This window comes from Stegastes partitus, unplaced genomic scaffold (assembly GCF_000690725.1).
Source record: "Stegastes partitus isolate 25-593 unplaced genomic scaffold, Stegastes_partitus-1.0.2 Scaffold648, whole genome shotgun sequence".
Lineage (NCBI taxonomy): Eukaryota > Metazoa > Chordata > Actinopteri > Pomacentridae > Stegastes > Stegastes partitus.
Genome location: NW_007578379.1, coordinates 310,949 through 337,484, shown reverse-complemented (window position 1 = coordinate 337,484; position 26,536 = coordinate 310,949). Strand labels below are relative to the sequence as shown.

Sequence of the window (26,536 nt, the reverse complement as noted above, 5' to 3'; positions counted from 1 at the left end):
TTAAACTGCAGGCCAGAAAGTTGTATTTTTGATGGAATACAAATTAAAAACTTTCCCTTGTTAGTTAGAAAGTACTATCTGGGTGGAGTAAACCTTTAAGACTATACGTACATGGACAGAATATACAATACTTTAGCTATCACCCGTTCAGTTGTTGGGGTTTATTTTGAAGAACAGTGTGGACCTGAAACTGAATCCTCCTCTGCTGCAGACAGGAGCTACTCATCGTCAGTTAATCTCAAACACAAGAGCTGTGGTTGGAGGTCATCAGGCGTCGCAGAAGTATCAGGAGTCCGTTGACGATTTGCTTAAATAATAATCATAATTAGCATCCTTCCCGTCCTGCCACCTGCGTGCCAGCGGATGTAAACAAAGGCTTAGATTAGTGCCAATACCGATCGGCCTTGATCCAATCCAATTCTTTTTAAAGAATCCAAAACAAAGGGCAGCTCTATAATTTAAAGCCATTTTCTGTGTTGAATTAAACAAGTGAGCTTCCCCCCAACAGCAATAAATAAATGCGCTTCCACATTTTTGTCGGTGTGATGAATTAAAACAGCAGCGCTCAGAGTAAGTACTGTTTAAGTTGAGCACATTTGTATTTAATGTTAAAATAATGTTGAAGCTGAAGCTAATGTGTCACACTTGTATTCCTCGTCGGGAGGACGCCGCCCCTCCCGGAGACACTTTGAAGCTTAAAGTAGTTTCAGAAGTGGAAATGTGGCTTCCCATCATATCTTAACCCATTTTTTTCCTCCACTCTCTGCACCATGTATTTAGCTGACAAGCTTATGTTCTTTACAGGTTTTTTTTTTCTTTTTCTTTCCTTTCTGTTATCTTGAATGCATCAAAAAGGTATTTTAGCTGCCGAGCGTTTTTTGGAAAACGACCGAATGAGGAAAATATGATACAGAAATTTTTATTTTTTTTGTCGATCTCTTTTTTTTCTGAGCTGCAGCGAGAACAGAGGAAACGGAGAGCCGCAAACACAGAGCGAGATGTGTGTTCGTGCACATCTGTGTGTGCTCAGATTTCTCCATATCCTCCTCTGTGATGCAGTGTTATGTTGGGCTGACACTCAAACACCATCCACTCTTAATTAGCGCTGCACTATCAGCAGGGAGTCCTCTCTCACTCCCACTCTCTTTCATCCATTCTTTTTCTTCTACACCCCGGCAGCCACAGGCTCAGAGAATCACTTACAATAAGAAGAATGTGTGCAGAGATGTTATGTTTTCTTTTTTTTTTCTTCTCCTCTGCAGCTAGCATGCTCGGTCACATTAGGATTTGACAGTCGTTGGAGGTCTTTATCTTCCATTAAGTGAGAAGTTGTGTCTGTCAGCTCCCTAAAAAACGCTTTAGAGGTCATTTGAACCTTCTCCTCAAAGCACTTTTCTTCTCTGGGTGACAAAAATGCATTTAGCGCTCCTGTATTCTGACTATTTATAGACAGGAGGATGGAAACGCACAAAATGCAGATTATCAACAACATATCGTGCAGTGGCCTCACCAAGTCCTTTTCAGTTTCTTTTTTATTGTGTAAAAGGTTTTTCTGGTGGCTCTTAAGAGCCCTTCACAACAAGGAAGCTGCTAAAACTCACCCAGCAGACAGAAACCTTTCAATTTTTGTCCCTTTTCTTTGTTGCATCGAAACCAAACACGCTGACACACGTCCTCTTAGCTGGACGAGGTGATTTGGGACGAAGCGGTCGAAACGTTTGATCTGCTGCTGCTCCACGCTCTTCTTATCTGTGTCGAGTCTTGTCACGACCTGCCTGTTGAATTTTTCCCACATTAGCCGTCCACGACCAAACGAACCTCCCGTGGCATTGCCAGATGTAGTTGCTAGGAGACATCCGAAGCTCCTGCGAAGCCTCTGCACGCTGTTTCTCGGTGCCAACGCTTGTCTCCTTCCCCCCCTCCCACAGGTGTGGTTCTACAACAAGGCTTGGCACAGCATGGTGTCCTTCCTCGGCGTGGCCAACAACGGCATCCTGAGAGGGAATCTGCCAGCAGGACTGGATCCACGGCAGTACGGCATCTCCGTCTCCAATCACCCCCTCAACCTCACCAAGGAGCAGCTCTCCAACGCCGCCATGTGAGTCACCGGGCCTGAAAGAAGGGTTAAAGGGTTGGAGCTGCCTCGCTTTAGCTGAAAACTCCTGGCTATTAGCTGTGCTCTTGCATCTCCTGCGCCTCGTCGGGGTCCGGGTCAGAGAAAGCGGAGCAGAACAGGCTTCTGAAATATAAAATATAGCACCATTTAGCAACCGGCTGGCGAGGTGGTGCAGTGGATAGTGTTGCCTCACAGCAAGAAGCAACAAGGTTATGAGTTGGTGTGTGTTTTTTTTCTGCGCCCGTGTGGACTGTGTTCGCTCACGCAGTCCAAAAAACATGCAGGTTAGGTTAAGTGCAGACTCTCAGTTACCTGGAGATGTGAACAGGGCTTTTTATTTTATTTTGTCTCTATGGCGGCGTTCCCAGTTGTGTGCTTTTTTCTTTTTAGTTGAAATAAATACTAAAACTGCCCTCGCAGAGCACGTAGTGTTTCATGCAGTATGCATAGAGCGGGGACGTCCAGTGCTGCACGTTCTTACACAACAGAACTACATATTTAAATCCATCCTAGTATCACATGTACACATCTAACCCTCGTCTGTATTTGTTTTATGTTGCTCTTTTGTGTTGCTCTGTCTTTTTATTCAGCTGGTTTTATCTTTGATGAAGGGGCCCCATATTGTAAAAGGGTCGTATTTTAACCCAAACTGCTTTTGGTGCCAAACTATCACCAAGCCTTGAAGCAAATTATAAAAACATGAGGTAGTTTGGTGGCCTTAACTTCAAGCAATAGTGACTGAAAACCAAAAGTAAACAACGACAGAACACAAAACTTAAGTAAAATCCGACCTGTGGTTTAATATCCTGACCTCAAAAAGCTTTGTCGCCCTTTCAAGCTTCCTGTTGGTCAAGTAGAATCACATTCCCCTCTAAACGTTTACTAGTACTTGTGTAGCAACGTGTTTGTCGTCACATTGGACCATTGTTCAATCTGAATCTTTACGCTCAGGCAAGACACCGTGATTGTGGGTAAGAAAAAAAGCCAGAAAATCCTTCACACTGCAAAATCCAACCTCATGGAGTTGGACATTCTGGTATTTTTGACGTCCCGTGTTCTGGGACATGACTATACAGCGTGGTCGTACAGCTGTGATTAAGTGGCAAGCTGTCCTCGTGTACCTCGGCGTCGGCCCGATGTCAGCCGGCGTACACTCCTGAAAAATAACGCTAACAGCACTCTCCAAACCTGCAGTTTCCTACAGCTGGCGTAATGCACTGATTTTGATTTTCTGACAATGCATCACGAGATGAAAAAGCGAGAGAGTGATGGGGACCGGGGAACCGAGACAGATAAGGCGGGGCGGAGAGGGACAGAAAATGAAGAGGAGGAAGAAAAAAAAAAAAAAATGAAGTGAGGGGAGAAGAGAAGCAGCACAGACTCTGGCAGAACAGATGAGTAAGAGACAGTGCGACAGAAAGCATGAGACAGATAGATAGATGGGGGATTTGTTTGAGTATGCACAGATTTGGAGGCCCATGGGAGCCCCTCGCAAGGATGTACCATTCCTTTCTCCCCCTCCTCATGCTTTATCCCAGGGCTGGCGAGAGAGCAGCTCCCCAAGAGAGTGTAAGATTAATGGCGTGCTAAATCATAACATATAGCGCACAGATCTAATGGCTCTCTGTTTTGTTTCTGCGATCGCGCCTGCAGATTTGGAGCCACATTATCAGTTGTTGACTTGATCACCGCGTCTAATGGGACGCACTCAGAATCCATCCCTCTCCAGCAAATTACCACGCCGAGGCGCCAACGCGGTCGTGGCTACCAATCACGGCGCTCGTATTTATGTAGCGTTCAGGTGCTGACGACAGGCTTGACTTAGAGGCTGCTGCACCAGGGTCGGAGATAATTACGAGGAGCAGCCTCCCATAGATCCAACATGAACCTCCTTCCCTCTGTGCAGGAGGCGACGACGGCAATTTATGAACTATGATCTCCAGATTAGCTCGGACGCTCCGTCACTGTTGAATAAGTGTGCGAGTTGAGCTGCTGACTAAAGCACAATGTTGAAGCTCCACTGATCTATATATATACTTTCCAGCATTTCTTGGAGAAAGGGTTTTATGTTCTTGGATGAACCAGGTAGCAGTTGCAGTAAATGTCTATGTCTTTATTTGTACATAATGTCCCTTTGACCCACTGCTTGACGAGGACACTAAACACCAACCACCACCAACATCTTCAGCTCTTGGTCTTGTTCCTTGAGCCATTTTTGAAGGTTTTGGGGTGTCTCAGGTTGTTTTCTCCTCCTGGGATCTGGTTTTTCTTGGTCTTTGCCAGTGTTTAGGAGGGTAAGTATCATCCACATAAATACCAGGACCCCAGTTTTCCCAGCAGAGCACTGCATTGTATCAGTGTTGGAGCTGGTCGGTGATTTCTCGCTTCAGTGGTTAAAGTTTGCAGCCTGATTAAGACCACTTAGTTTCTCTTGTTTTATAAAAGACGCTCCAGTTTTGAACTTAATAATACATCCGTAGGGGTTTTCTTTTATATGCTATGAGACGTATCAGGAGCCACAGCAGTGTACCGGGACTTCTAAGGCAATCAATCTTGTCAACTTAACATGTACGACTGAATCACTCCAATATTTCAACTGTTTATTGTGCAGCGTTGGGCCACTTTTAGGCATGAAGGGATTGTTTTCATGGAGATAAAAACTACACAAAGATTTGTTTTTAGGGGTCTAATCGATGACCGCTACTTAGCAGCATGAATGATTCCAGATGCTCCCCTTTAGGTAGTTTTTTAGGTTTATCTTCAACAATAATGAGCGCAGCGTGGCGGATTAAAAGAAACCAAACAGTCTCAGATTCAGATATCACTTCATTAAGGCTCTTACCCTGTTTAGAGTCGAGACGTTCCTACCGGAGATGGTCACTGAGAGGCCACCGACCACCAGCTGGCTCAGACTGAAGTCGAGCCGTTTATTAATTCATCATAACCGAGACGCCAATCAAGACTGTTTAATGCACCGCTTACATAAGTGTTGTTGGCAGGTAATTTAACAGAGCTTTATTGAAGAGACGTTTCCGGTATTGTGATTGACTGATGTTGGTGTCGCCTCGCCGGGCCATTATTCCACGATGTATTATTCATTTTTAGATTAATATTAATAATAACGACACATCCATGAATATCAATAGAGCATACGTTGGGTTTTCTTCTCGCGCTAACCCCTGTTTAGCAGCAGCGGCACAAAAACCTCTTAAAAACCAATCGGACGCAACGTTATGAAATATTCAAATCGTTGAAAGTTGACCAGTTCTGCGGTTTAAGCCAGAACGCCCGCAATTTACCGTCTCTCTCCAGCGTAATTTGCCAACTAAAGTGAATTTCATGTAGAGTGGTGAATTACAGAGAGCTGTCAAAACAATCTGAAATAGAACCGAAAACTCCTCATTGACACTTTCAGAAAGTTAACAATTGCTAAACCTGTTGCTTCAGTAATAATTCCACCCCAACGACTCGGTGGGACACCTGAATCCTGATTTGAAGCGACGCTCCCCCTCCAGTCACAACCACACATAATGGAAGTGATGGCACAACACGGCGAAGGTAGAAAAAAAAAAGTCGATGCCACCCAAAATTACCGCCCCATCCCCACGAGGCTTCATCTGCGCCGACATAAGGCCGTCCAATTTCCTCCGTCGTCTGCAGAAATGTCAGCTTTGGCAGCGGTTCATTATTGAGAAATATATATCAGTGCTTTAATTGCTCTGGAATATCAATTTGGCAAGTGACAAAAAAAAAAAAAACGTCTCTTTCTCCCCCTCGCCACGCCGTCGGATTTGATGTGTAATTTATTTGCAATCGGCGAATTAATATTGTTTCCGCTCCAAACGTATTCCTTTTTAAAATTGTGTATAGCGGAGCTGCCAAATGAATTTTTAATTCACTCCGTCAACATCAAAAGGCGACGCACAAGCTCAACTTTCTCCATCACATTCAGGCCTCTGTGCATCGTAAAGCTCCCCTCAACACGCCCTCCCTGCTCCTCCGTCATTAGTTAATTAGCAGATTGCTCGTCCTTCTTCTTTTTTGCGGCAATTAGCCACCTTCCAGCTTTCAGGGTTAGATCGTTCACAGCTTTGTCCCCTGCATTACCTCCCCACCCAAACAGAGCCCTTGACACCCTTGTAGAAACGCAGGGCTGGCGCCCGCCGCTGTCGCTGATTTCATATTTATGCGTCCTAATTGGTTTGGCGACGATAAATACAGCCACGTAGCCGCGCGGGGGGAACTTATTCAATATGCTAATTGCGCAGCGGGAAGTCCTGTGAGAGATTAGCGCGGGCTTTAGGTTGAGGGATGCGTTGTGGGGGGTCAAAAAAAAAGAATAGTTTTACCCGATGCTAATTGAGCGGACGCGACGAAGGACGTTTTCAAAGGTACAGTAGGGCGGCTTAAACGGAGACGTACGGCGGCGAAACCAAGGTCAGCGTCTTGGAGGGGAGAGGAGCGATTTGTTTTCTGAGATTCAAGATTTTAAACTGTGCCAGGAGACCAAAGGGGAAGCTCTGGAACACGACTCCAGGAGGCTAAAAGCTTTTTTTTTGTTTTTTTTCCCATCATGTGTTGTCGGCGCTCGTCTGATTCAGACATCAATACTAACAAGCCTGAAACGTCAGCGGCTGACATTATTCCTGCATTTGCGACGAAATTAGTCTAAATGCGTCCCGAAATTGCAAAGTGTTAACTGTAATGTCTTTATTGCATTAAAGAAAATGAGCCGAACGCTGCTTCGGTTTTGTTTAAGCATCGTCTGGCTCCTTCCTTGCATCAACAAAAGCTCTCTTTCTTCTATCTCCCAGTATCTCTTCTCATTTATTCCTTTTCTTTTTTTTTTTTTTAAATAAATAAAAAAACTGAAAACAGTGACAGCATTACACTTCCCCTGCAGCACAGTGTGGAATCTGCCATCTCTAACCTCCCTCTCTTTATTCTCATTGAAATCGGCGCTGCGATGGCCTTGTGAGCGTTGGCAGACGAGGCAGATTCTGTAAATGCGCCGCCGCCGTCACGTCGCAATGCCTGGTGCCCGCTGAAATGGAAAATCAAGTGAGCCAGTATTCCCAAAGAAATAACATTTAAATGCAGCGAATATCACAGCAGAACTTTAATCAGTTTCATTGGAAGCATGAGACCGTTTAGATTTCAATTGAGCCAAAGTTCTCTTTCATATATTACAGTATGTATATCTCTCCCGCTGCCGTTTCTTGTGGACGGGTTTATCCAGAGCACCTCGTGGGACGGACCCGAGGGTTTCTGGTAGCAGCAGCAGTCTGATCATCAACCAGTTTATATGAGTTGTAATTGGGCAGATAGCTGCAGAGAGCTTTGATTTCTTTGGTCATACAAGCATCAAAACTGGCCCGTTTGCCACATGAATGTCAAAAATGGACGCCATTTCCCATATGCAATCCTGTACGTTTTCACATACGGAGATTTGCTTGGTTTTGGTGTCAAAATATGTGACATTCAGCATGATAACGTACACCTTAAGAGCTAGCTTTTAGCCAAGCTCAAGCCCCAAAACATGAGCTGACCCCTGTTGACAGCTGAGCTTTTGTTCAGTTCTTTCATGGGCGACGGTGTTTTGGGGTTTTTTTTGTTTTTTTCGATTTCCAAGGAAAGAGTGAGAGGTCAACCAGGCAGGTGTTTACATGTTCCATATTTGCTAATCTGACCCCAAACTTGTAGCACTATAAGAATAAAACTGTTGTGACGTCGTTAAGACATGTAATTTTCCAACTACAGTGAAATCGTGTTCAAATCAAACTCTCATAATCCAAAGTACCCTCTCAATTCCAAGTGTTTCTGTTTTTTTGACAGCTGGATATAATTCAAACTTTATTTAAGACGTTTGCTACTCAACTACAGCTTCAATTTAGAGGGTTCTTTGGAGCTTTGTTTTGTCAGAAATACACCCTAAGGTGTCCAAATATGTGAAATTTAGCAGGTAGAATCCAAATGTTCATGTTCTAACATGATAACTTACACCTTAACAGCGAGTTTTTAGCCAAACTTGTGAACCAGTTGGGCTTTTCGTTCATTCTTAAACAGGTGGTGGTATTTTTTCTGCATTCTGGGGTCAACCTGGGATGTCTACATGTTCTATACGTTCTAATCTGAGCCTAGCCTGTAGCACAATTAGAAATTAACTGTCTGAAGCCTGTGTCATTGTTAAAATATGTACTTTTCTGATTACAGTAAAATCTTGTTAAATCAGACTCTCATAATCAAAGTACCTGTTTGATTCAGACTGTTTTTATGATCCCAACAATATCAATAAGTCTGAAATAAGACATTTGCTGTTTCATTACGACTAATTTAATGAAGTTTTACTGTATTTAGACGCTTCCTGATGACAGAATCGAATTCTAAGGAGTCCAAAAATGCATGAAACAATGTTAATGCCGTAATAATTGGAGTTATGTTCCACAAAATCCAATGCCAATGTCCGCCATCTTGAAAAATGGACACCATGTTGACGTTTTTTTCCAAACAAGCAGCCTGTAAGTAATGCACATGCCGTATTTGATGCATGTATGACAGTTTAAATCATCTGCACCACTGAGTACAATAACTGTCTGCCCGGCGGCATCAAACTACAGTGTTTCCCAGTCGTCGGAGTCTCTTCTTCATTGTCCTGTTTGTCTGCTTTCTCCCTCATCGCAGGGCCACGACCATGACCAACGTGGTGGTGTCCATCTGCGTCATCTTCGCCATGTCCTTCATCCCCGCCAGCTTCGTCCTCTTCCTCATCCAGGAGAGGGTGAACAAAGCCAAGCACCTGCAATTTGTCAGCGGAGTCAACCCCACCGTCTACTGGGTGGCCAATTTTGCCTGGGACATGGTGAGTAACCAGGAAGTGAGGACAGTAAAGCGTGTTCTCTCTCATCTGACAGCGGCCTCATTTCCTCCATTTTACTATCCAGAAGATTCCACCTTAGGCTATATATGTTTAAAAAAAAAAACCCTAAAAAATCCATCCGCTGTAATTGATAACGTAGCTTTGACACCGCCGGCTACTGGGAGAAGCCTCGCCTGAGCAACAGTTATTGGCTGAGGCGTAATTATCGGCAGCAGCTGCCCCTGCTGGTTACGCTCAACAGGCTTAGCGGCAGTTTCCCCCAGGCATAATGGAAGTAAACATTTCATCAGGTACCTTTGGTAAAGAAATGGCATCGGGACACTCATCATTATGGCGGATAAATGCTGTCTGAGTGGAAGACAAACGCACCTGAGGAGCCGCTCTAATGATTGTAGCCCGGAGCTCCGTGCAGCTCCAGCAACAGTGATATTACAGAGAATCCAGGTAGTACACGCGCTATAAATAAACATCTGCAATACAAGGTAAATGTCCAAAACAAAGCCAAACAGCAGCATCAATTATGTTGCTTTACTTGTTTTTTTTGTGTTTGGGGTGGGGGGGAGGTAAAGAATCGAACTCGTTAAAGCTTCTTCTCCAGTTTGTTTTGAGCGCTCCGGTGTGTCGCTGAGCCGCCGAACGGAATCAGATTGTTCCGTTACGCGAAGAATTAATGAGAGAATTAAAGCCGGCGACATCCGAGTGATAATTAAAAAGCCATCGACAGATTTCACAATCACGCGTCCTTTCAGTTTGTGTGGAGGAAAAAAAAAAGAATGTTAAAGGCGTTTTAATGCCCCGAAGAGCGACTTGTAATCATGTACGGGCCTCTGTTGATGACGGAGATGGCTGCTCATGGGTTGTTTTTTTCTTTGTGTTTGTTGTGACAGTGCAACTACATCGTCCCCTGTTTGATTGTGATCGTGATCTTCCTGAGCTTCCAACAGGAGGCCTACGTCTCCCCTCCCAACCTGCCCGCTTTGATCCTGCTGCTTGTCTTTTACGGGTAAGTCGATTAAATAAAAAAAACTTGACACCTGCAGTCATCAGTCACCTTAAATTCCCTCATAAAGTCTCTTTTTTTTTAATCAGGGAAGACATCTCAGCAGGATTTAATGGATTGTGGATCGTTATGTTCTGTATTTACACTTTCATCCACACTGTATAGTTTATGATGTAGTTCAAACACTTTATCGGAGCTGCACTGCGCTCACATCCAGTACGTCTAATGAAACATCTAAAGACAGAAGTTGTGCTTGAAGATTCTGTAGGGTCAGCCTGTATCATTACTCAGATTTTATTCATGGTTTTATTTGTTGTTTGTGCCCCAAAAACAAAGTTCTGTGAAATAGTTTTGGTGAATTTTAAGATGTGTTTCCAGACCTGAGAATTTTTTGGTATATTGGCACAAAAAACCCAGCGTCTTTCCTCGAAAGCCATTTTAAAGGTTCAGTGTCTCCAGAAATATAACACATCCCACAGCCGTGACATTTAGTGAGGATATGGTGGAAATTGTTTCCAGCACATCGAAATGATTGAATGGCTCCAACGGAGGATGCTTTTTTTTTTTTAAACTACTGGTTCTTGGAAAATAGAAAAAAATACAAAATTTTCAACCAAGAAGTTCCTCTAAGTGTATAATTATATGGATTTACTCGTCTTTGGTTGACGTTTCACCAACTTTTCAGGCCTCTAGCATCAGTAGAATTTGATGTGTGGCAATTATGGGAAGCCGAGGTTCCAGTTTTGGCAATTTTGACCAAATATTGGTGTGGACTCATTGGTAGGAGACAAAAACTGGTGTCCATAGGGGTTCATATGTTGCCATTATGTGTGCAAAGCTACAAGCTGCTTCCATGTTTTCGTGGCTTATTTTGTCTTACCGAACGCCGCCGGACATGTACCTAAAATAAACCCTGAACAGATAAACTGAGGTCAACTCAACACACATCACTGTACAGCTCGTGTTTATTAACGTCAATCAGCTCAGTGTTGAACTTAAAGCAGCTAAAGTTCCGTTATACCTCGATGGATTTTGCAGAAAGGAAATTCTCAAGGCCGGTTCAGTGTCCCAGGTTGGCCTTAATGTATAGTTTGGACACCATTAATCAAACATTTTAATTGCAAGTAATTACCGAACTACTCCAGATCACGAGTTCATGGTTGATTGAGTTATACCTTCAAGAGCTCCTTCCACGGGACACTTTAAGCATCAAACACCTCATTTCTGGTGATTTTTATGCACCGAATTTCTCCTTTACTGCACCGCTAACTGTGCGAATGTTTTCTTATTCACACAAAATAAAACACAAAGTTCAGGCAGCTGTAATGAAATGTAATGCGGCGAGGCTCTCGGGCGTCCTGCGATGCTTTCAAATATTTATTCTCCTGTAGATCTGAGTTAATATCGTCCCTGCTGAGTCAACACACATATAGCACTTTTAAAAATAGAAGTCCTCCGCTTCTTTCATGCTTTATTGGGTCGGACAAATTGTTTTGTTCTCAACATTAAGGCGGACACCTTAAATCTACTCGCGGTTACATCTTTATAAGAGTTCATCCATAGTTAAGAGATACTCCTCCCGGCTTCCTGCTGCTTTCCTTTACCTCCAGCAGCACCTTAATTTAAGCTGATTCATGTTATGTATGGTGCCGTACCTCCGCGATCGGATCATCAATTTCCAAGCCAGTGAAACTCCACACGGCCGAGGTGTCGCGTGAACAACAGCCGGCGTGTTCGGCCACATCTGTCAAAAAAGATGTGTCAGGGAGAAGCCACGGACAGCCACGAAAGGCTAAGTGAAGCCGTAGCGATTTGAGGACTGACCTTTAAATAGACCTCCGAGTGAATCATTATTGCAAATATCAAATTCTGTAGTCCAGTGCGCTTCTAAAGTTCACACCAAATCCATTAATAAGAAAAAAAAAAAGTTATTTTTTCCTCAATAACTATTATTTTTCTGCTCTAATAATTACACCGCTTCACTTAAGGGATGAAGTGGTGCCGCGGTACGGCGTGTTCTGCTGCTAGGAGAAGGGGGATTTACCATTTAGCTGCCCTATTAGACACAGATATGTACCGCTGTGCCGTTCAGACCAAGGCTGCAGCCTAAATCTTTAGTCGGGAAAGTCTTAATCTGCTAAGGGGCCGACTGTCAAATACGTGTAGCTGAGTTAAACGTAAACATGGATTTGCTTCTGAAGTCGGCCGAGCTGGAGTCAGAGGGAATCGAAGGGGTTTCTTTTGTTTGTTTTGGTTTTTTGCCACCAATCCAATCACTTTTTAGCATCTGCCAATACTAGTTTCCTACATAATGGAGACGTCGGGTGTTGCAGATTAGCTGGGTTGGAAAGCAATGTGGGGGTTTAGCTAGTAAAGGGGCACCATGACGGAGACTTCGATGTGGCTTCATGACCTCAAATCAAGTTGGGGGTCAGCTAGGACAGCATACCTAAATTATGTGTCTGCAGCTTTATAGCAACGTTAGCACGTAACGGGTTGGCCGTCAAATACATGGAGGGAATATTATTGAGGTTTTTTTTGCCACTGATCCAATCTGAGTCATGTAATGTTCTGTCGATACCATTTTCCTACATAATATACAACTCAGGTATTGCAGATTAGCTTCAGTATCTGGTTGCCCTTAAGGTTTAAGCATTGTGGGGCTTTAGCTAGTAAAGGCGCTCCACGACAGAGACGACGTTAAGAACATTTGGTGACCAATAAAATAAAAATAGTATTCTATAATCTATATGGTCAAATCAGCAATTATTTAATTGATATGTCATTGAAGTAAATGATTCAGTTTAACAGTAGTGGTGACAGCAGATGCAAACAAAGGATCAGACTTGTGTTCCTCCTGATACCAGTTCAGTTAAAAGTTGACCTGATCAGCCCTTATTCCAGGCTCAGGATCAGCTTCAGGACTCCCCCAGTCCATGTTCTTGTTCCTGTAAAGTGAAGTTATGTGAAAACACGACACAACTGCCTCGCTTCATCTACCTCCAACACTGAACTCGAATAACCGGCTGCCAAGCGCGGGGGCGGCATTTATTTCTGCAGCGCTTTTATGGGCGACTTACTGGAAATGCAAATGACCGCAAGAAGCCGGTGGTGCCTGAAACCGGTACGGCTGACCTGCTAATCTGCATTCATGAATTGAAAATTTGCAACGGACTCAGTGGCTGCTAACATGATATCTGCCACCGTTATTAACCCTGACGGCGAGCTTAATGAGCGCGGGCCTCGGCGGAGCTCACCTTTGTAATCTGAACCTCTGCGGTTTTGCCTGAATCAGGTCGGGGGAGGAGGGGTGGGAGTCTTGTTTCGGTCTCCTCTGCCGGTCTGAGTGATTGTGTTGTGCTTGCTTCAGGTGGGCCATCACCCCCATGATGTACCCGGCCTCCTTCGTCTTCAGCGTCCCCAGCACCGCCTACGTCGTCCTCACCTGCATCAACCTGTTCATCGGCATCAACGGCAGCATCGCCACCTTCGTCATGGAGATGTTCGACGACGACGTAAGTGGCGGCTCCGTCCAAACACGTACAATCATGCACCACTCGACTGCCTCCTATAGCTGCGTGAGAATCATATTTATGCGGCAGCTGTAGCCGCGGACGGCTAATTGACTTGAATGATAGATAAACGCTCTGTGTTTTCCAAGCAAAAGGCACGTGGGAGGTAGCGCTGTACCCACCTGGTGTAACTTTTAACACACTTCCTTTATCCTCTCAAGGGTTTTTCAAAAGCAGTCATTTCCCCCATATTTTCTTTTTAATCGTTTTGGTGAGAATCGGGTCTTCGGAGAACTTTCCTCATCCATCTTTCAGCGAGCGTTCGTTTCGAGCTGCTTCCGTCTCGGGGGAATCAAAAAGACAAAGAGAGAAAAAAAAACGAGCTAAATAAGAAATAGAGAGCTCGGTTATGGAGACGAAGGGACTGTCAGTCACTTTGCTTTTGATTAGGATTTAAATCAGTTTCATTTAAAGGAGATTCCAGAGCCGGGACCTGTGTTGTTCGCAGGTGGCGCTGATAGGAGGGAAATTATCTGCAATTCTTGACATCTCTGTCAATTGTTCTCTGAACTGAATACGTCTAATTTGATTTGTAGACTTAATTGTTGCTCGCCTGATTAGCATACATCACCCACTTTGTATTTTTAGCCCGATCAGTCTTTCCCTGTCGCGGTGACAAGCTGCTTATACATCCGATGCGTCGCCTCCGATGTGACACTTCAGACGCGGCGACGTCGCCTCAAAGACTTTGCCTCTGCACAGTCTGTCCCCCCTGACGCCGCCACCGCCGCCGACTTGATGTTTCCTCCGGTGGAGCTCGGCGTGGGGATGTTTCCCCGTCTCCTAACGAGGCTGCCTTCATTTGCATCGTGATTTCGTTGCGGCTTTCGCTCCGAGAAAGTCGCCATTCCGTTGTCTTCCCTTTTATTTATTGATGCGCCGCTAGCTGGAGCGTATTACTCATAAAGGGCGCCGCCGGTGATAATTTAATGGACGGCGCGTTGCCCACGGGCGGCGTAAAGGGACGGATTTACAGCGCGCCGCTCTTGTTCGAGGCATTAGGGACGGCGATAGTGCTTCTCCGAGACTTGACAGGGACAGAGGTCCGTGATAATTCTGCTAATCTGACTCGATTTGGCCGCCGATAAGAGCGCCTGATGGGTCAGCATCAATCAGCGGATGTTACAGCCCCCCTCCTCCCTCCTTCCTTTCCTCCTGCTCAGAGCTGATATCTCTTCAGAGCAGACTCTTCACCAAACAGCCGTCGTAGGTATGACAGTGCCCCGACGTGCTCCAGTTCACCAGAGAGCGACGATCCCACGCATGACAGCTCAATCAAGTCTTCTCCTTGTGCTCGCTTTCAAAGCTTTGTCTCGTCATTTTTAGACTCCTCAGCGGTGGCATTAGTTAAACAGTGTCGCTCAAAAGTGAAGCTACAGGCTTCAGTGTGTTCTCTGTTTTCAAGCGCCGGGTGGATCTAGATCCCTTTTGGGCATAGCACCATTTTTTATTTTTTTTCCGAGAGAGGAAACGGGGGGAGAATGAAGAAGGGAAAAAAAAGAAAGTATCAGAGTGAGAAAGCAGAGCTGCAGTGTTACAGACTCGGTGCCCTAGTTTTGTCTCGAGACCAATGGGAGATTTTCTTCCCCTCAGGACTGTCCAACTCCCCGTGGATTGCATCAATCCCAGCCTGCCTTGTGTGCTCCGAGCAGTGTCTGAGTCAATACTTCCACCACGTGCCACTCACAGATAACCACAGGCAAAGATAGATGTCCCGGGATAAAGGTGTGGTCAGGTGCGGCGCTACCTGCCTCACTGGAGCTGGAGCTGGAGCATCGTGTCGAGCGTTTAACAACTCACCAAATTCGCCTAAAAAAAAAAAAACAACTCATCTTTTAATGCACCAAGGGCTCAATATCATCTCCAGAAGATATCTTGAGCCACATATTGCTCTCTTGTCTGCTTCCATCGTGATTTCCCGGCGTTATGAATGAAGCCGTGCGGTGGGAATAAGCACAAGTGGCGATATGGGTCAGATAAGCGCGCCGCCGACTATACCACCTTCAAAACCATTTGAAAATGATTTATGGGCGTGTGCCGCAAACATAAGGGGGGAAAATTGTCCGGCGTTTCATCATCCGGCCGACTTAAGAGCCTCTTAGATCTCCTTGATGAACACGCGCTCAGGAGAAGATGTGTTGTTTTTATGTATCGATCTCAAATTAGGCGTCGCTTTTTCTGCGCCAGACGGATGTGCTGCCTTCAGCCAAGGTCAGAGCTGCTGTTTATTTGTTTGACTTTCTTATCTCTGCGTAAGCTCGGAGTTGGATTTAAAAAAAAACAGAGAGGCGGCAAATCCGTAGGTGTGTGTGCGCTTCGTATTTACATGCAAACAACTGGGGGCATGTTTGACTTGAAATGTTTGCAACCAAGGAAGGGAAAAGAGCATTTATGTCATCTTAGGGGACGCGTTGTTCCTGCTGCGAGACGTCCTCCCCTCCGTATGTAAATGAAAGTATTGGTAGTCGACCTAAAAATGGTTAAAACACACACAGTAAACAGTGCTGTTAAATCCCACTAGTCAGAGCTGTTCAGGAATTAAAGCTGGAAGAAAAGCAGATCGCGTAGCAGCAAGCCGTCGTGATCGCAGCTCTTTGTGCCTTTTAGTCTTCAAGCAAATGTGTAAATGTGGATAAAAGGCGTGATGAATTATTGTTGAGCGCGTTGCCGGACATCTGAAGGTTTTGCTTTGACATGGCGATCAATGAGGCCTTTTCATCGCAGTCTCCGATCTGCCTGAGAGAAACTAGGCCAGTGACCACCTACTCATGCAAAAGGAGGAGAAAAAAAAAACTCACCTCACATATGCGTGTCCACTTTTGATCTGGAGTGTTGCTGTGTGTTTTGCCACAAAGGGAGGAGATTAGGTTGGACCGCTGTCTTCTCTTTGGCTCTCGTACGACACGTGACGGGTCGCTCACAGTTTCATACACGTGGAAAAAAATCAGCAACTTTTTGCAGATGTTGGCTTCGGATTGTGACAAAACATTGACTCGGTTACAGTTTTTAACAAAGCGCTCAGATGTTTCTCAGCCCTGAACGTGTCACGAGGCTTAGAAACGCTGGAAAAAATGTGAATTATGAAGCACCTGTCGCTCTGAAAGCATTCGTGGCATGAAGGTAAAACGTTCCACGGCTTCTTTAAACACAATGAAGTGAAAAATCTGCTGATTCTGAGGAGTCTGAGGAGCTGATTTATTAACATAAAACCTGTTTTTAAATAGCTCCGCTGCATGAATGTTTATACGTCCAAGACGGAGTAGAAGGACGAGTCGCTGCGCCCCCTTTGTGATCAGACTCGTTAATGCCCGCTGTAATCACGCTGGATTAGGAGAAGCAGGCAAAGCAAATACGCCAGTTTACAGCAGAGCATTTTGGGAAATGTGCTTTTTTTTTTGTTTTGTTTTTAAGGCTTTATTGTAAGAGTTGGATGAGAAGATCAATAAGACTCACACATCTGTCCGCTGAATATGAAACCAGCGTGAGGCTCGCTCGGCGCGAAGACAGTAAACAGACAACTGCTTTATATCCAAGTGAAAAAAAACAAGAATAAACAAGAAATGGAGGCGAGATGGGACGAGGTAATTAGCCGAGATGTCCGGAGAGACCAGAAATTTGTTTCCCGGTAACGATTTTGATACCAGAGCAGAAAACAAACCCATGAAATGGTTCTTTTTTTAATCATTTCTTTTGAGTTTCCTCACCTTTTGTCATGTCTCTTTTTTAAACAAACCGTCCTTGATGCTTTGGCGGCGTCTTTACCGTGATATTCAAACCAATGAAGATTACTGAATTGAACTGAAGTTGTAGTTATCTCAATAAGAAGAAGACAAACAGAGTTGAATGGCTCAATTATTGGCCCTTCAAAATAGAAAATGAATACAACATTTTCAAACCAGGATGATATTGTGACACCAGAAACTTCCTGTAAGTGTATATAAATGGTTTAATCCATATTTCCTACTAAAAATACAGACTTTGATTGACATTTCACCAACCTTTGAGGCCTCTAACATCAGCTGAATTTGATTTTTGACAAGTATGGGACAACCAGGTTCTAGTTTTTTGTAAAATGGTGACTTGGACTCAGTTACTGGAGCACAGAGGTGTCTAGAGATTGAAATTCACCAACGTATGAGGCCTTTTTTGCCACTTTTTTTCCATTTTCAATTGCCAGCAGAGGCCAGATTCTTCATTTTTGGCCCTTGAAAATGGAACAAAAGGACAAAGCTGTGTCGTATATACGCTCTGACAGGAACTTTCTTGGGCTCCCGATACCACCGTTGTTCGAAAAGCTTCCATTTTGAAATTCTAGTGATTCAAAAATTGTCCTGTGCTGGAGCCATTTAGCCATGTGGCTCTGCTGGAAACTATCTGGTCTCCGTTCTCACCAAATTTCATGGCTGTGAGAGTTATATTTCTGGAGATATTGAACTTTTAAGATGGCTTCCCGAGTAAATCTTTTTTTTTTCTAAGGGTGAAAATACAAAAAAATCCCAGGAAACGTATGACTTTCCTTACAATGCAGTTATTTTGCAGATCTTTGACCCGGACTGACCCGATCTCCTCGTGTGACTCCTCCAACTTCAAATCACTCCTTTGAAAAAGCAGTAGAGCATCTGGGAAACTTACCCGACTAAGCTGTCTTTAAATTGGGTTGTTTTTTGTGCGGTCGTCGTAGCTGCCAGCCCGACGCTTACTCACTGAGACTAATTCTGTGAATACACTCCGCAACAATCCCGGCCATCGTGTGGAAATCTGGCGCGCGGCTTTAACAAATTGCACTCCGCCCCGACCCCACCTAATCTTTACACTCGCCCAAAAAACAGAAACGATGAATTTATCTCCCCGTGTACGGCGCAGCTTTGAAGACGATGCTGCAATGAAGCAGTATGCATAATGCATGAGCCGGGTTCTGAACACTGTGCAGCACCAAACACAGTCATATTTTGTCCTCCCCTTCGCTCGGCTTTTTCCCTCCCTCAGCCCTTTCTTCCTTACTGTACTCCTCTCCTTGTTTGAGCTAGTTTGTCACAGCTTCGTCCGCTGTGGCTTCATTGAATTAATTATTGCTTTTGTGCTTTACTGGGCCGCTGAATTGAAGCCACAGGGGGGGAGTAGAAGGGAGAGACGGGACGGTGCAATTTTCGGGAGAAAGATGAGTTGTAGCCGGGAAATACCCAGTCAAGATAAGCCGGGCTTTTTATGTGTGCCTTGTGAAACGCTGGAGCAATCTGCTGCGGCTTTGTGTTTGTGCGTCTATTTCTTGTTGTATACATTATCAGAACAAAGACAAAGAGAGTGCCTGGTGGTGGGTTGTTTTTTTATTTCTTGTGCCTCTGGGGCTTCTGGATGCTCCTTGTAACCCTTAGTTATGATTTTAGGGTGAACATCTGTTTGCCGGAGCGTCGACTCGTCTGCTTGTGTTTGCACACGTGGGCCTCGCTCAGCGCGACGTTCGCTGAGCTCCGGCATCAAGGAGGCAGATGAACCTCGATGCCACGCGGAGCTTCAGCGGCGCTCAGCGTGCGGCGCCGAGTTCAGGGCGTTTGTTAATTATCTGCACTCGCGTCGTGGAGCTGCGCAGAGCTCGTCTGGACCTGCGAGTTCAAGGCGGGGAGTCGACACGTCAGGACCACAGCCTTCACATGCCACTAACTCACTTCGTTCTTTTCCTCGACAGAACATCACCAAGATCAACAACATCGTGAAGCAGGTGCTGCTGATCTTTCCACACTTCTGTCTGGGCAGAGGGCTGATCGACCTGGCCAGCAACCAGGCGATGGCGGACCTCTACAGCGGCTTTGGTGAGAAGCTACAGTCGTGTCGACACGTCTGACAACGTTAAACCCCGAGAACACATAGAAGAACATCCATAAATCATTCATCAGCATGTTTTCAAACTGCAGACATCTAGTGTTCCATGTTAAAGTAAAATGAAGTCACGTTTTCTTTGACGTAAACACCTGAGCAGCGTCTTATTTTAAAACGTGAGCTTTAAAACACTTACATATCTCACTCTGATGTTTTTCCTTCCAAGGGAAACCCTGTTTTGTTTGGGGTGTTCTTGGAAACATGCAGCTCATCAGAACTCACAATTAGACCATTTTTAACTCATCTGTATCCGCATGGACCCAAGAACGACCCTTTGTTTACGTCTGTTGCACACAAGTGTCACAAATCATCAATTAATAATCGATTAAGGCAGCTGCTTCATGTGCCGCTGTCATATCAGAACACTGTGCTTGTTGATCCCAGATTGATTTGATTCTCGTCTCCTGGCCAGAGGTCATTAAGCACCACAGAAGCGAGTGGTGGTTCAGACAGGTACTGCAGCAAATATACAATATTTGAAGGGCAAAAATGTTGATTGAAACGTTCCTACTGTGAATATTTGCTGAGACAAATTACTGACAAGTCGGGGAATGACTGTTTTCACATGTTGGATGAAGAAAACAACACAAGAATGAAGCTTATGTGAGGAAACACGAGCTAAACAGGCTCATTTTCACTTACATTTCGTCAAATCATAACATGTCATCTCAGGGCGCTTTATGGAGCGAAGGTAAGGTCGTACAGTTCCCTCTCGAGAAAGGATTCGGCGACAGCGGGGAGGAAAAACTCCCTTTTACCTGGAAGAAACCTGAGCGACTCCGGGTGGGCGGCCATCTGCCTCGACCTGTCGGTGCGAGAGGAGAGCAAAGAGAGGGAAGGGCTGAGAAACAACAAGCAGCGAACACCGGGCCGTTCGGTGTAGCCGGTAATCACAGATCAGAAACGAACCCGCAGAAAGCTGCGCCGGGAGAAGGATGAAGCACAAACTACTGTGGAAAGAGGAATTAATGGCGTGCATTTGTAGCATATAAAACCGCGGAGGATAAACGACAACGCAGAGGCAAGGAGGGGAGATTTTAGTTTAAACTCCTTCGATGTTTTAAGAAAAAAAAAACAAGCCTCATCCTGGAGTGGAGCTTCTCTAAGCCATTAAAAGTCAGGAAAAGTAATCAACTGAAGGAAACAGGGAAGTAAAAAAGTTCTGTGAAGAAGACAGATTGGTGCATCGCTGCTCTTTTGTCTTGTGTTGTGCGACGGAGCGGAGAGCTGCTGGGTAAACTTTATAATGCATCTTTTAATTTGCATCTCGCCGTCTTTGTCCGCTCCAGCCGGGCTAATCTCGCCGCGCGTCCGATTAAAAGACGGATTTTGCCAGATGTAAAGTTTCAGACGCAGTTTTCCCCCGGACTCAGCGGTCAGTCTGCGGTGATGAATTAGCTGCTCTCCTGTATTTGTGTGCCTCTTAAGAAAAAACACAAAAACCGTCGGTGCTGCTGCTGCTTTTCTTTCACGCGAAAACCTCGCCGCCGTCATTTAGCGAACAGCAATAAACACAATTTGACTGTGGAGAGCATGAAAAGGGGCCAGCAACCCTCCAGAAACATTCTATATAAAACATTTGCATAACCAATTTTTGGACCCCGCTTTGTTTACATCCATGTTTACTCGCTTCCAGTCTTTTGCTTCTCAGTGTTCGGCCACTTATTCTGGCACGTTGCTGAGTTTCATGAATGAGAGGAACACTGTGAACACGTCTGACATGAATATTGTTGTGCACGACAACAACAAAATGGGAATCTACATATTAACCCTCTGGACCTTGAGCAATTTCTAAACGTCTCTTCTCTCTTTGGGGCTTATTTGTTACCGCGACATAAAGTCCTACACCTCTATAGAAAGGACAGAGTTTAGAATAACAAAGCTAAGATGTCATTCGTTATGAAAAAGAAAAAATGGCAGTTACATTTCTTTGGTTAATAATTCAAATCATTCAATATTAAAATAGAAGAAGAAATGAAATCCAACTGCCCCGATGTGTTGCCAGTACTCTGAATATTAGATATTTTACAATTTGTCTGCAGTTCAGCCAAAAACAAATCCTTAAATAGTTATTACATGACACATAACTTGCAGCTGAGTCACTAATGGCGTCACTTTTGCATTCAGAAGCACAGATTTGTTTGTCTGGTTCAAGCAGACGACCTATTTTTTGGCAGAAGTTTTAATTTAGACGTGTAGAAAAGATGATGGGATTTGGCTAACTTGGATGGACGAGTAGTTCGAGGACACTGGGAAAGCTGAAACGTTTGTTCTGACTTTGATGAAAGGTGACATGTTTTTAAGGATAACTTGGCTTTTAAGTCTGCTGTCGGAGGGTTAAAACATAGTCCTGTGCTTGACTGATTCTTATCTCTGACCATTAACAACAACTTCCACAATGTTGGAAGACACTCAAACCTGTCAGTAATACCAGCAAAGTGACTATTGCGTTCATCAGAATAAGTTATTTTAGGGCATCAAGTGCACATTAAATACATTTCTTAATAGTGTCTTGTTCAATATGTGCAGGAAGAAGTTTTCTTACCCCCAAACAAATCCAAACCATTTCAAATACACACTTTAAATACATTAAAATCATTCAAATCAATCCAATGTATGTGCTTGAGTACTGAATAGCCTGGCAAGTTGAAAAACAAAAGTGGCTCCATGAACTGCAAAAGACAAAGAAAACCTGTATTATCTACATGCATGCTAGGAAATGTCCTGTCGATCAACTGCAGTACCTGGTTGTTCCACCAGGTGGAGCCTCTCAGTGTTTGACACCAGAGGAGGCGTCAGTCGGAGTTCATGTTGGCGAGCAGAGAGCATTGTGGGAGTTTAGCTCATACAGGGGCACCATGACAGAAACTTTTGTGGTCCTTAATGACCTCCAGTCAGAATACAATTGAAAAAACTTTGACACCTGCGTGAACATGAACAAAGAATCGATTTTAGGTTTAGATTCTGGTCCATCTTTGTCATGAACGACTCTGTCCGACTCGCCTTGCTTTGCTGTTGTATCATCAGAACCTCCTTTCGTGTTCATTTCAGCTCCGATTGTTGACTCCATCCCTCCGGTTAGCGATAAGTCCCTCGATTTATTTTTCTGACCGCTTCCTTCCGCCCACGGCAAAATTAAAACCGCCCACTCCCGCGGAAATTACGCCGGGTTGCAGGATCCCAATCCCAGCGCAGCCCTCCGCGACACGGCGGCGAAAACATCAACGCTCTTTCAAACGCCGCGAGTGTCGCCTTTAAAAGGAAGCCACTTCCTCCGCCAAAACAATATTTGACCGGTTACACAGCGACACTCGAGCTGCGACTCCCCGCGGGAGTTAAATTTAGCCGGGCGACGGGGAGGCGGGCGGCGTTCGACGGGGTGGAGCCGAGGGTTGAGGAGGCCATCGAGAGGCAAAGAGGCGCATGAAAGAGGAAGAGGAGTTTTATCTGTGGAGAGATGGAGCAGGAAATGGTGGTTTGAGGAATCATTTGCGGCGGCGGTGGAGAGCAGGAAAGAGAAAAGCAATCACAACTTAAAAGGGCTGGTGTGGAGAGGGGCTATTTACCAGAGAATGAGACTGAAAGCGCTTTCGTTTTTCTTGTCTCCTTATTCTCTCCCCCCCCTCGGGCTCAAGGGCTGTAGAGGCTGAGAGGAGGAGGAGGAGGAGGAGGAAGGAAAGAGCGAGCAGATTTGAAAATGGTTAGAGTGGAAGGCCTGTCACCAGTTTACTTACGTGTTCATTAGCCAAAAAAGCCTCCAACATGAAAAGTACAGGATGTCAGCCATTTCCCCACATAGGTGACAGACAGTTTTTTCCCCCTGTTTTGTTTTTTTTGTTGCTTTTTTTTTTTTTTTCATTTTAAGGCTAAGTGGCATTTTAAACTGCGGGCTTTCAGCGGCGAACACGTCTCAGAAACACTTCACAGAGCTGACAAAATACAGCTCTCCGCTAACTTTTGACAAAAATGTCCATCGGCTGCCCGCGAAAGAGAACATCTGGTGGTTTCTTCTTTCGTTTCTCGATGCCGTTTCGTTGGCGATGAAGTGGCGCACGGCGGCCATGTTTTAATCACTTATCTGGCTCCTGTGTGTTTTTAATTCACATTTCTACCCCCGACACTCCAGGTGAAGACCGCTTCCAGGAGCCGCTGAGCTGGGACATGGTGGGCAAGAACCTCTGCGCCATGTCCATCCAGGGAGTCGTCATGTTCGCCGTCACCATCCTCATCCAGTACAAGTTCTTCTGCAAGCCCAGGTGCTTTTCAAACGCCTCTTTGCGCCCCCTTTTTTTTTTAAACTAAATTTTTTCCCAGTTCTCTTGCATTTAAATGCTCTACATTTATGTTAAATGAAACATCTGTCGCGCCCGTTTGCCAAACCTCCTTCTGTTTACTTACTCTAAAAGCCAGGTTGCCACGGAAACCGACGCCCGTGGATTTCAGAAAATTGCAGCGATTGTGTCGCCGAGCCTCAACTTTGACTGAGTTAATTAGCCGTGCAAGTCGGTGTTAATTCCAATAAAGGGTGTCGTGCCAACTGTGTTCCACTCTCTCTCTCTTCGCCAGGCTCATTTCAGCGAAGTCGCCGCCCGCGGGGGAAGAGGACGTCGACGTCGCCCGCGAACGACAGCGGATCTACGACGGCAAAGCCCAGAACGACCTCCTGAGGATCTGCGACCTCACCAAGGTGTGCAGCTCTTTAAATTTCCGTGGTTTTAATCGGGGGTTTTGTTTTTTTTTTGTTGTTGTTGTTCAGAAAATGTGAGCTTTGCAGAAACAAAACAAAAAGCTTCTTCCTCGAGGCGATGGGGATGCTGAACTCTGTCCTCTTGGCCTTTCCTCGCCCTCTGAGAATCCTGCTGCACATCCACAGCGCCGTGCACAGCATTTTATTTCCATGTAAATTGTACATTTTTACATACAGAATATAGCAGCGGCCCACCTACTCACCAGCAGAACACATTTAGCCTTTTTCATGTGCTGCTTACTTCACACGTATTTCTTTTTTATCTCTGCATTTTTTATCCCTCTAATTAGCGTTTTGATCTCTGTGGCTGGACTTCATCTCGTTGGCGCTCCACCACCACGAACCTGCTTCGTCTGAGCACAGTGTGGGCGGGTTTTACCCTCCAAGCGTACCTGCATTGTTCCTTAGCAGGATCTCAGCAAAAAGAGCGTGACGTGATTCTGCGTTTGGTCTCGTTTTTCGTGGTCTCCAGAGGCTGAACACCTCAGATTTTGATGACAAAACCCCATCAGCTTTGGTTTTATTTTAATATTTCAAATAGAAATGTGGTAGTTTGTTAAAGCAGTGCAACTTCAAGACACCTCAGTACCCATAATAAGACTTGCAGGCCCATTTACCGTCTTCATGTTCTGCAGTTTGTGTTTTGATCTGTTTGGTGGTTTCATTTTACTAGGAACCTGCTTCATCCGTACATATGGACGCGTGTGGGTGGGTTGGTTTCTTTTCCACCGCATGCATTATTCCATTTGCGGGGTAAATTGGACGGACAGGTTTGGTTGCGTGCACCTGTGCGCACTCACGAACGAGAAGCGAAACGAGATTTTTTGGGGGCGCGAAGGTCCGTCCTGGCGGTAGGTAGGTGAAGTCGAGCGTGGCGTCGCGGTGCACGCTTCCGCGCCGCCGAGATTTAACGTTTCCCCCGGCGGCAGATGTTCCCCTCCCCTACGGACGCCGCGGCAGCTGGACGATCTAACGGCCCTTTTTTTTTTACTTCTTCGCCACCTTTCCTTCGCTCCCTCGGTCTTCCCACTCTCGTCGTACTTAATCTTTCGCTCACACAGTTGTGCGCCGCGCTCCCGAGGGTAATTAACCGAACAAGCGTCGGGTAAAACAGTCGGATTACAAATCATCTTGCGGGGTGAAAACTCAGAGAGGGTTTTCTAGCACAAAAAGAAGTCGACTCTATTTGCAAACACTGCTGTAAAACGGCGCCACTGAGTACGTTGATTGAGCTCGTCTGCAGCCCGGCTATTGCTCATGAGCACCTTCGTGGCTGACAGTACGTCTCCGAGATGAGACATAGTGGCCCATCACCGCACAAAAACAGCAGTGCATTGGCAGAAGGCATCAGGATTCTTCCTGCAGTGCCCTCATTGACTCCCACCACAGCTGTGCCCCATCCATTTGGGGTGTAGATAACAAATTGATCAATGAGCGCATGGCTTCGGTGGCCACGCGCCACAAGCTGGGCCCTGTCATAAATCTGAGCATGGCTCTGAAGCGATCGACGGGCCATCAATCATGTGTCACGTCCCCGCTCCTCCCCTTCCTTTTTCCTGCTGCTCCAAACAGGAGCGTTTTGCTGCGCGCCCCACCTGCTAGCCTCCACTTAGCTGCCGCGTTAGCGTCGGCGCCGTAATCGATGGCGACTGTAATGGAAGTGTGTCCGTCTGCGAGCGTCTTCCCGGGCCCCGGCGCTGTCAGTTTAACCTTCCAGTCACTCACTAAGTTGACAGGGAAACTTTTTAAAGAACCTTGTGACAGCTGTTGGAATTTAGGAGGCTGAGTGATGAGTGGCGCCTTGGCATCGTACGAGGACGCTAATGTGATAATGTGATGGCTCAAATTAGACTCGTGTGACAGGAGCTCGTTGATGGTTGCAGAAACCCACCATTGTCGAGCAAAACATCTATAAATAAGCTCATTTTAGAGGGGAATTATCCTTTATTTACCTACTTGCTTACATATTTAAATACAGGGTGAACCAGGGTAATTGAGGTAAGAAACCCCCCTCCGTGTTTCCCCTCTTGATCCCAGTTTTAATTTCTGGTCTTTTCTTGCATGATTGTGACCTTATTAATATTTAAATAGTGTTAAAATCATTTTTGTGGTCTGAGGAAATCAAAAGAAATGGCTTTGATGTGAGATCATGTGTAATTCTGACAGTTTTTCAACAGAAAATGCGTATACAAGCCTTTCTTTACTGTTAGCATTAGAGACACATGGAGGATTATCCATTAGCTTGGACAAAAAGTCATATATTTTTCTGTAATATGTAAAATTCTAGCATAGCTATGTTCACAGTTATCTATAACAGTAACAAAACAGCTAACCAGTAGTAAAAAAATAC

General features: G+C 45.2%; 1 protein-coding gene across 1 annotated transcript in view; it reads left to right on the top strand.

The window, feature by feature from the left end:
• LOC103363284 (ATP-binding cassette sub-family A member 1) overlaps window positions 1–26,536 on the top strand; it is a gene marked incomplete at its 5' end in the record, with an annotated part of 152,575 nt that overhangs the window by 91,405 nt on the left and 34,634 nt on the right. Inside the window, 7 exons of the mRNA XM_008289967.1 lie at window positions 1,929–2,098; window positions 8,798–8,975; window positions 9,881–9,996; window positions 13,364–13,508; window positions 19,249–19,372; window positions 23,566–23,695; window positions 24,006–24,126. Coding sequence (XP_008288189.1) covers window positions 1,929–2,098; window positions 8,798–8,975; window positions 9,881–9,996; window positions 13,364–13,508; window positions 19,249–19,372; window positions 23,566–23,695; window positions 24,006–24,126 — 984 coding nt within the window. The remainder of the gene's footprint in view (window positions 1–1,928; window positions 2,099–8,797; window positions 8,976–9,880; window positions 9,997–13,363; window positions 13,509–19,248; window positions 19,373–23,565; window positions 23,696–24,005; window positions 24,127–26,536) is intronic.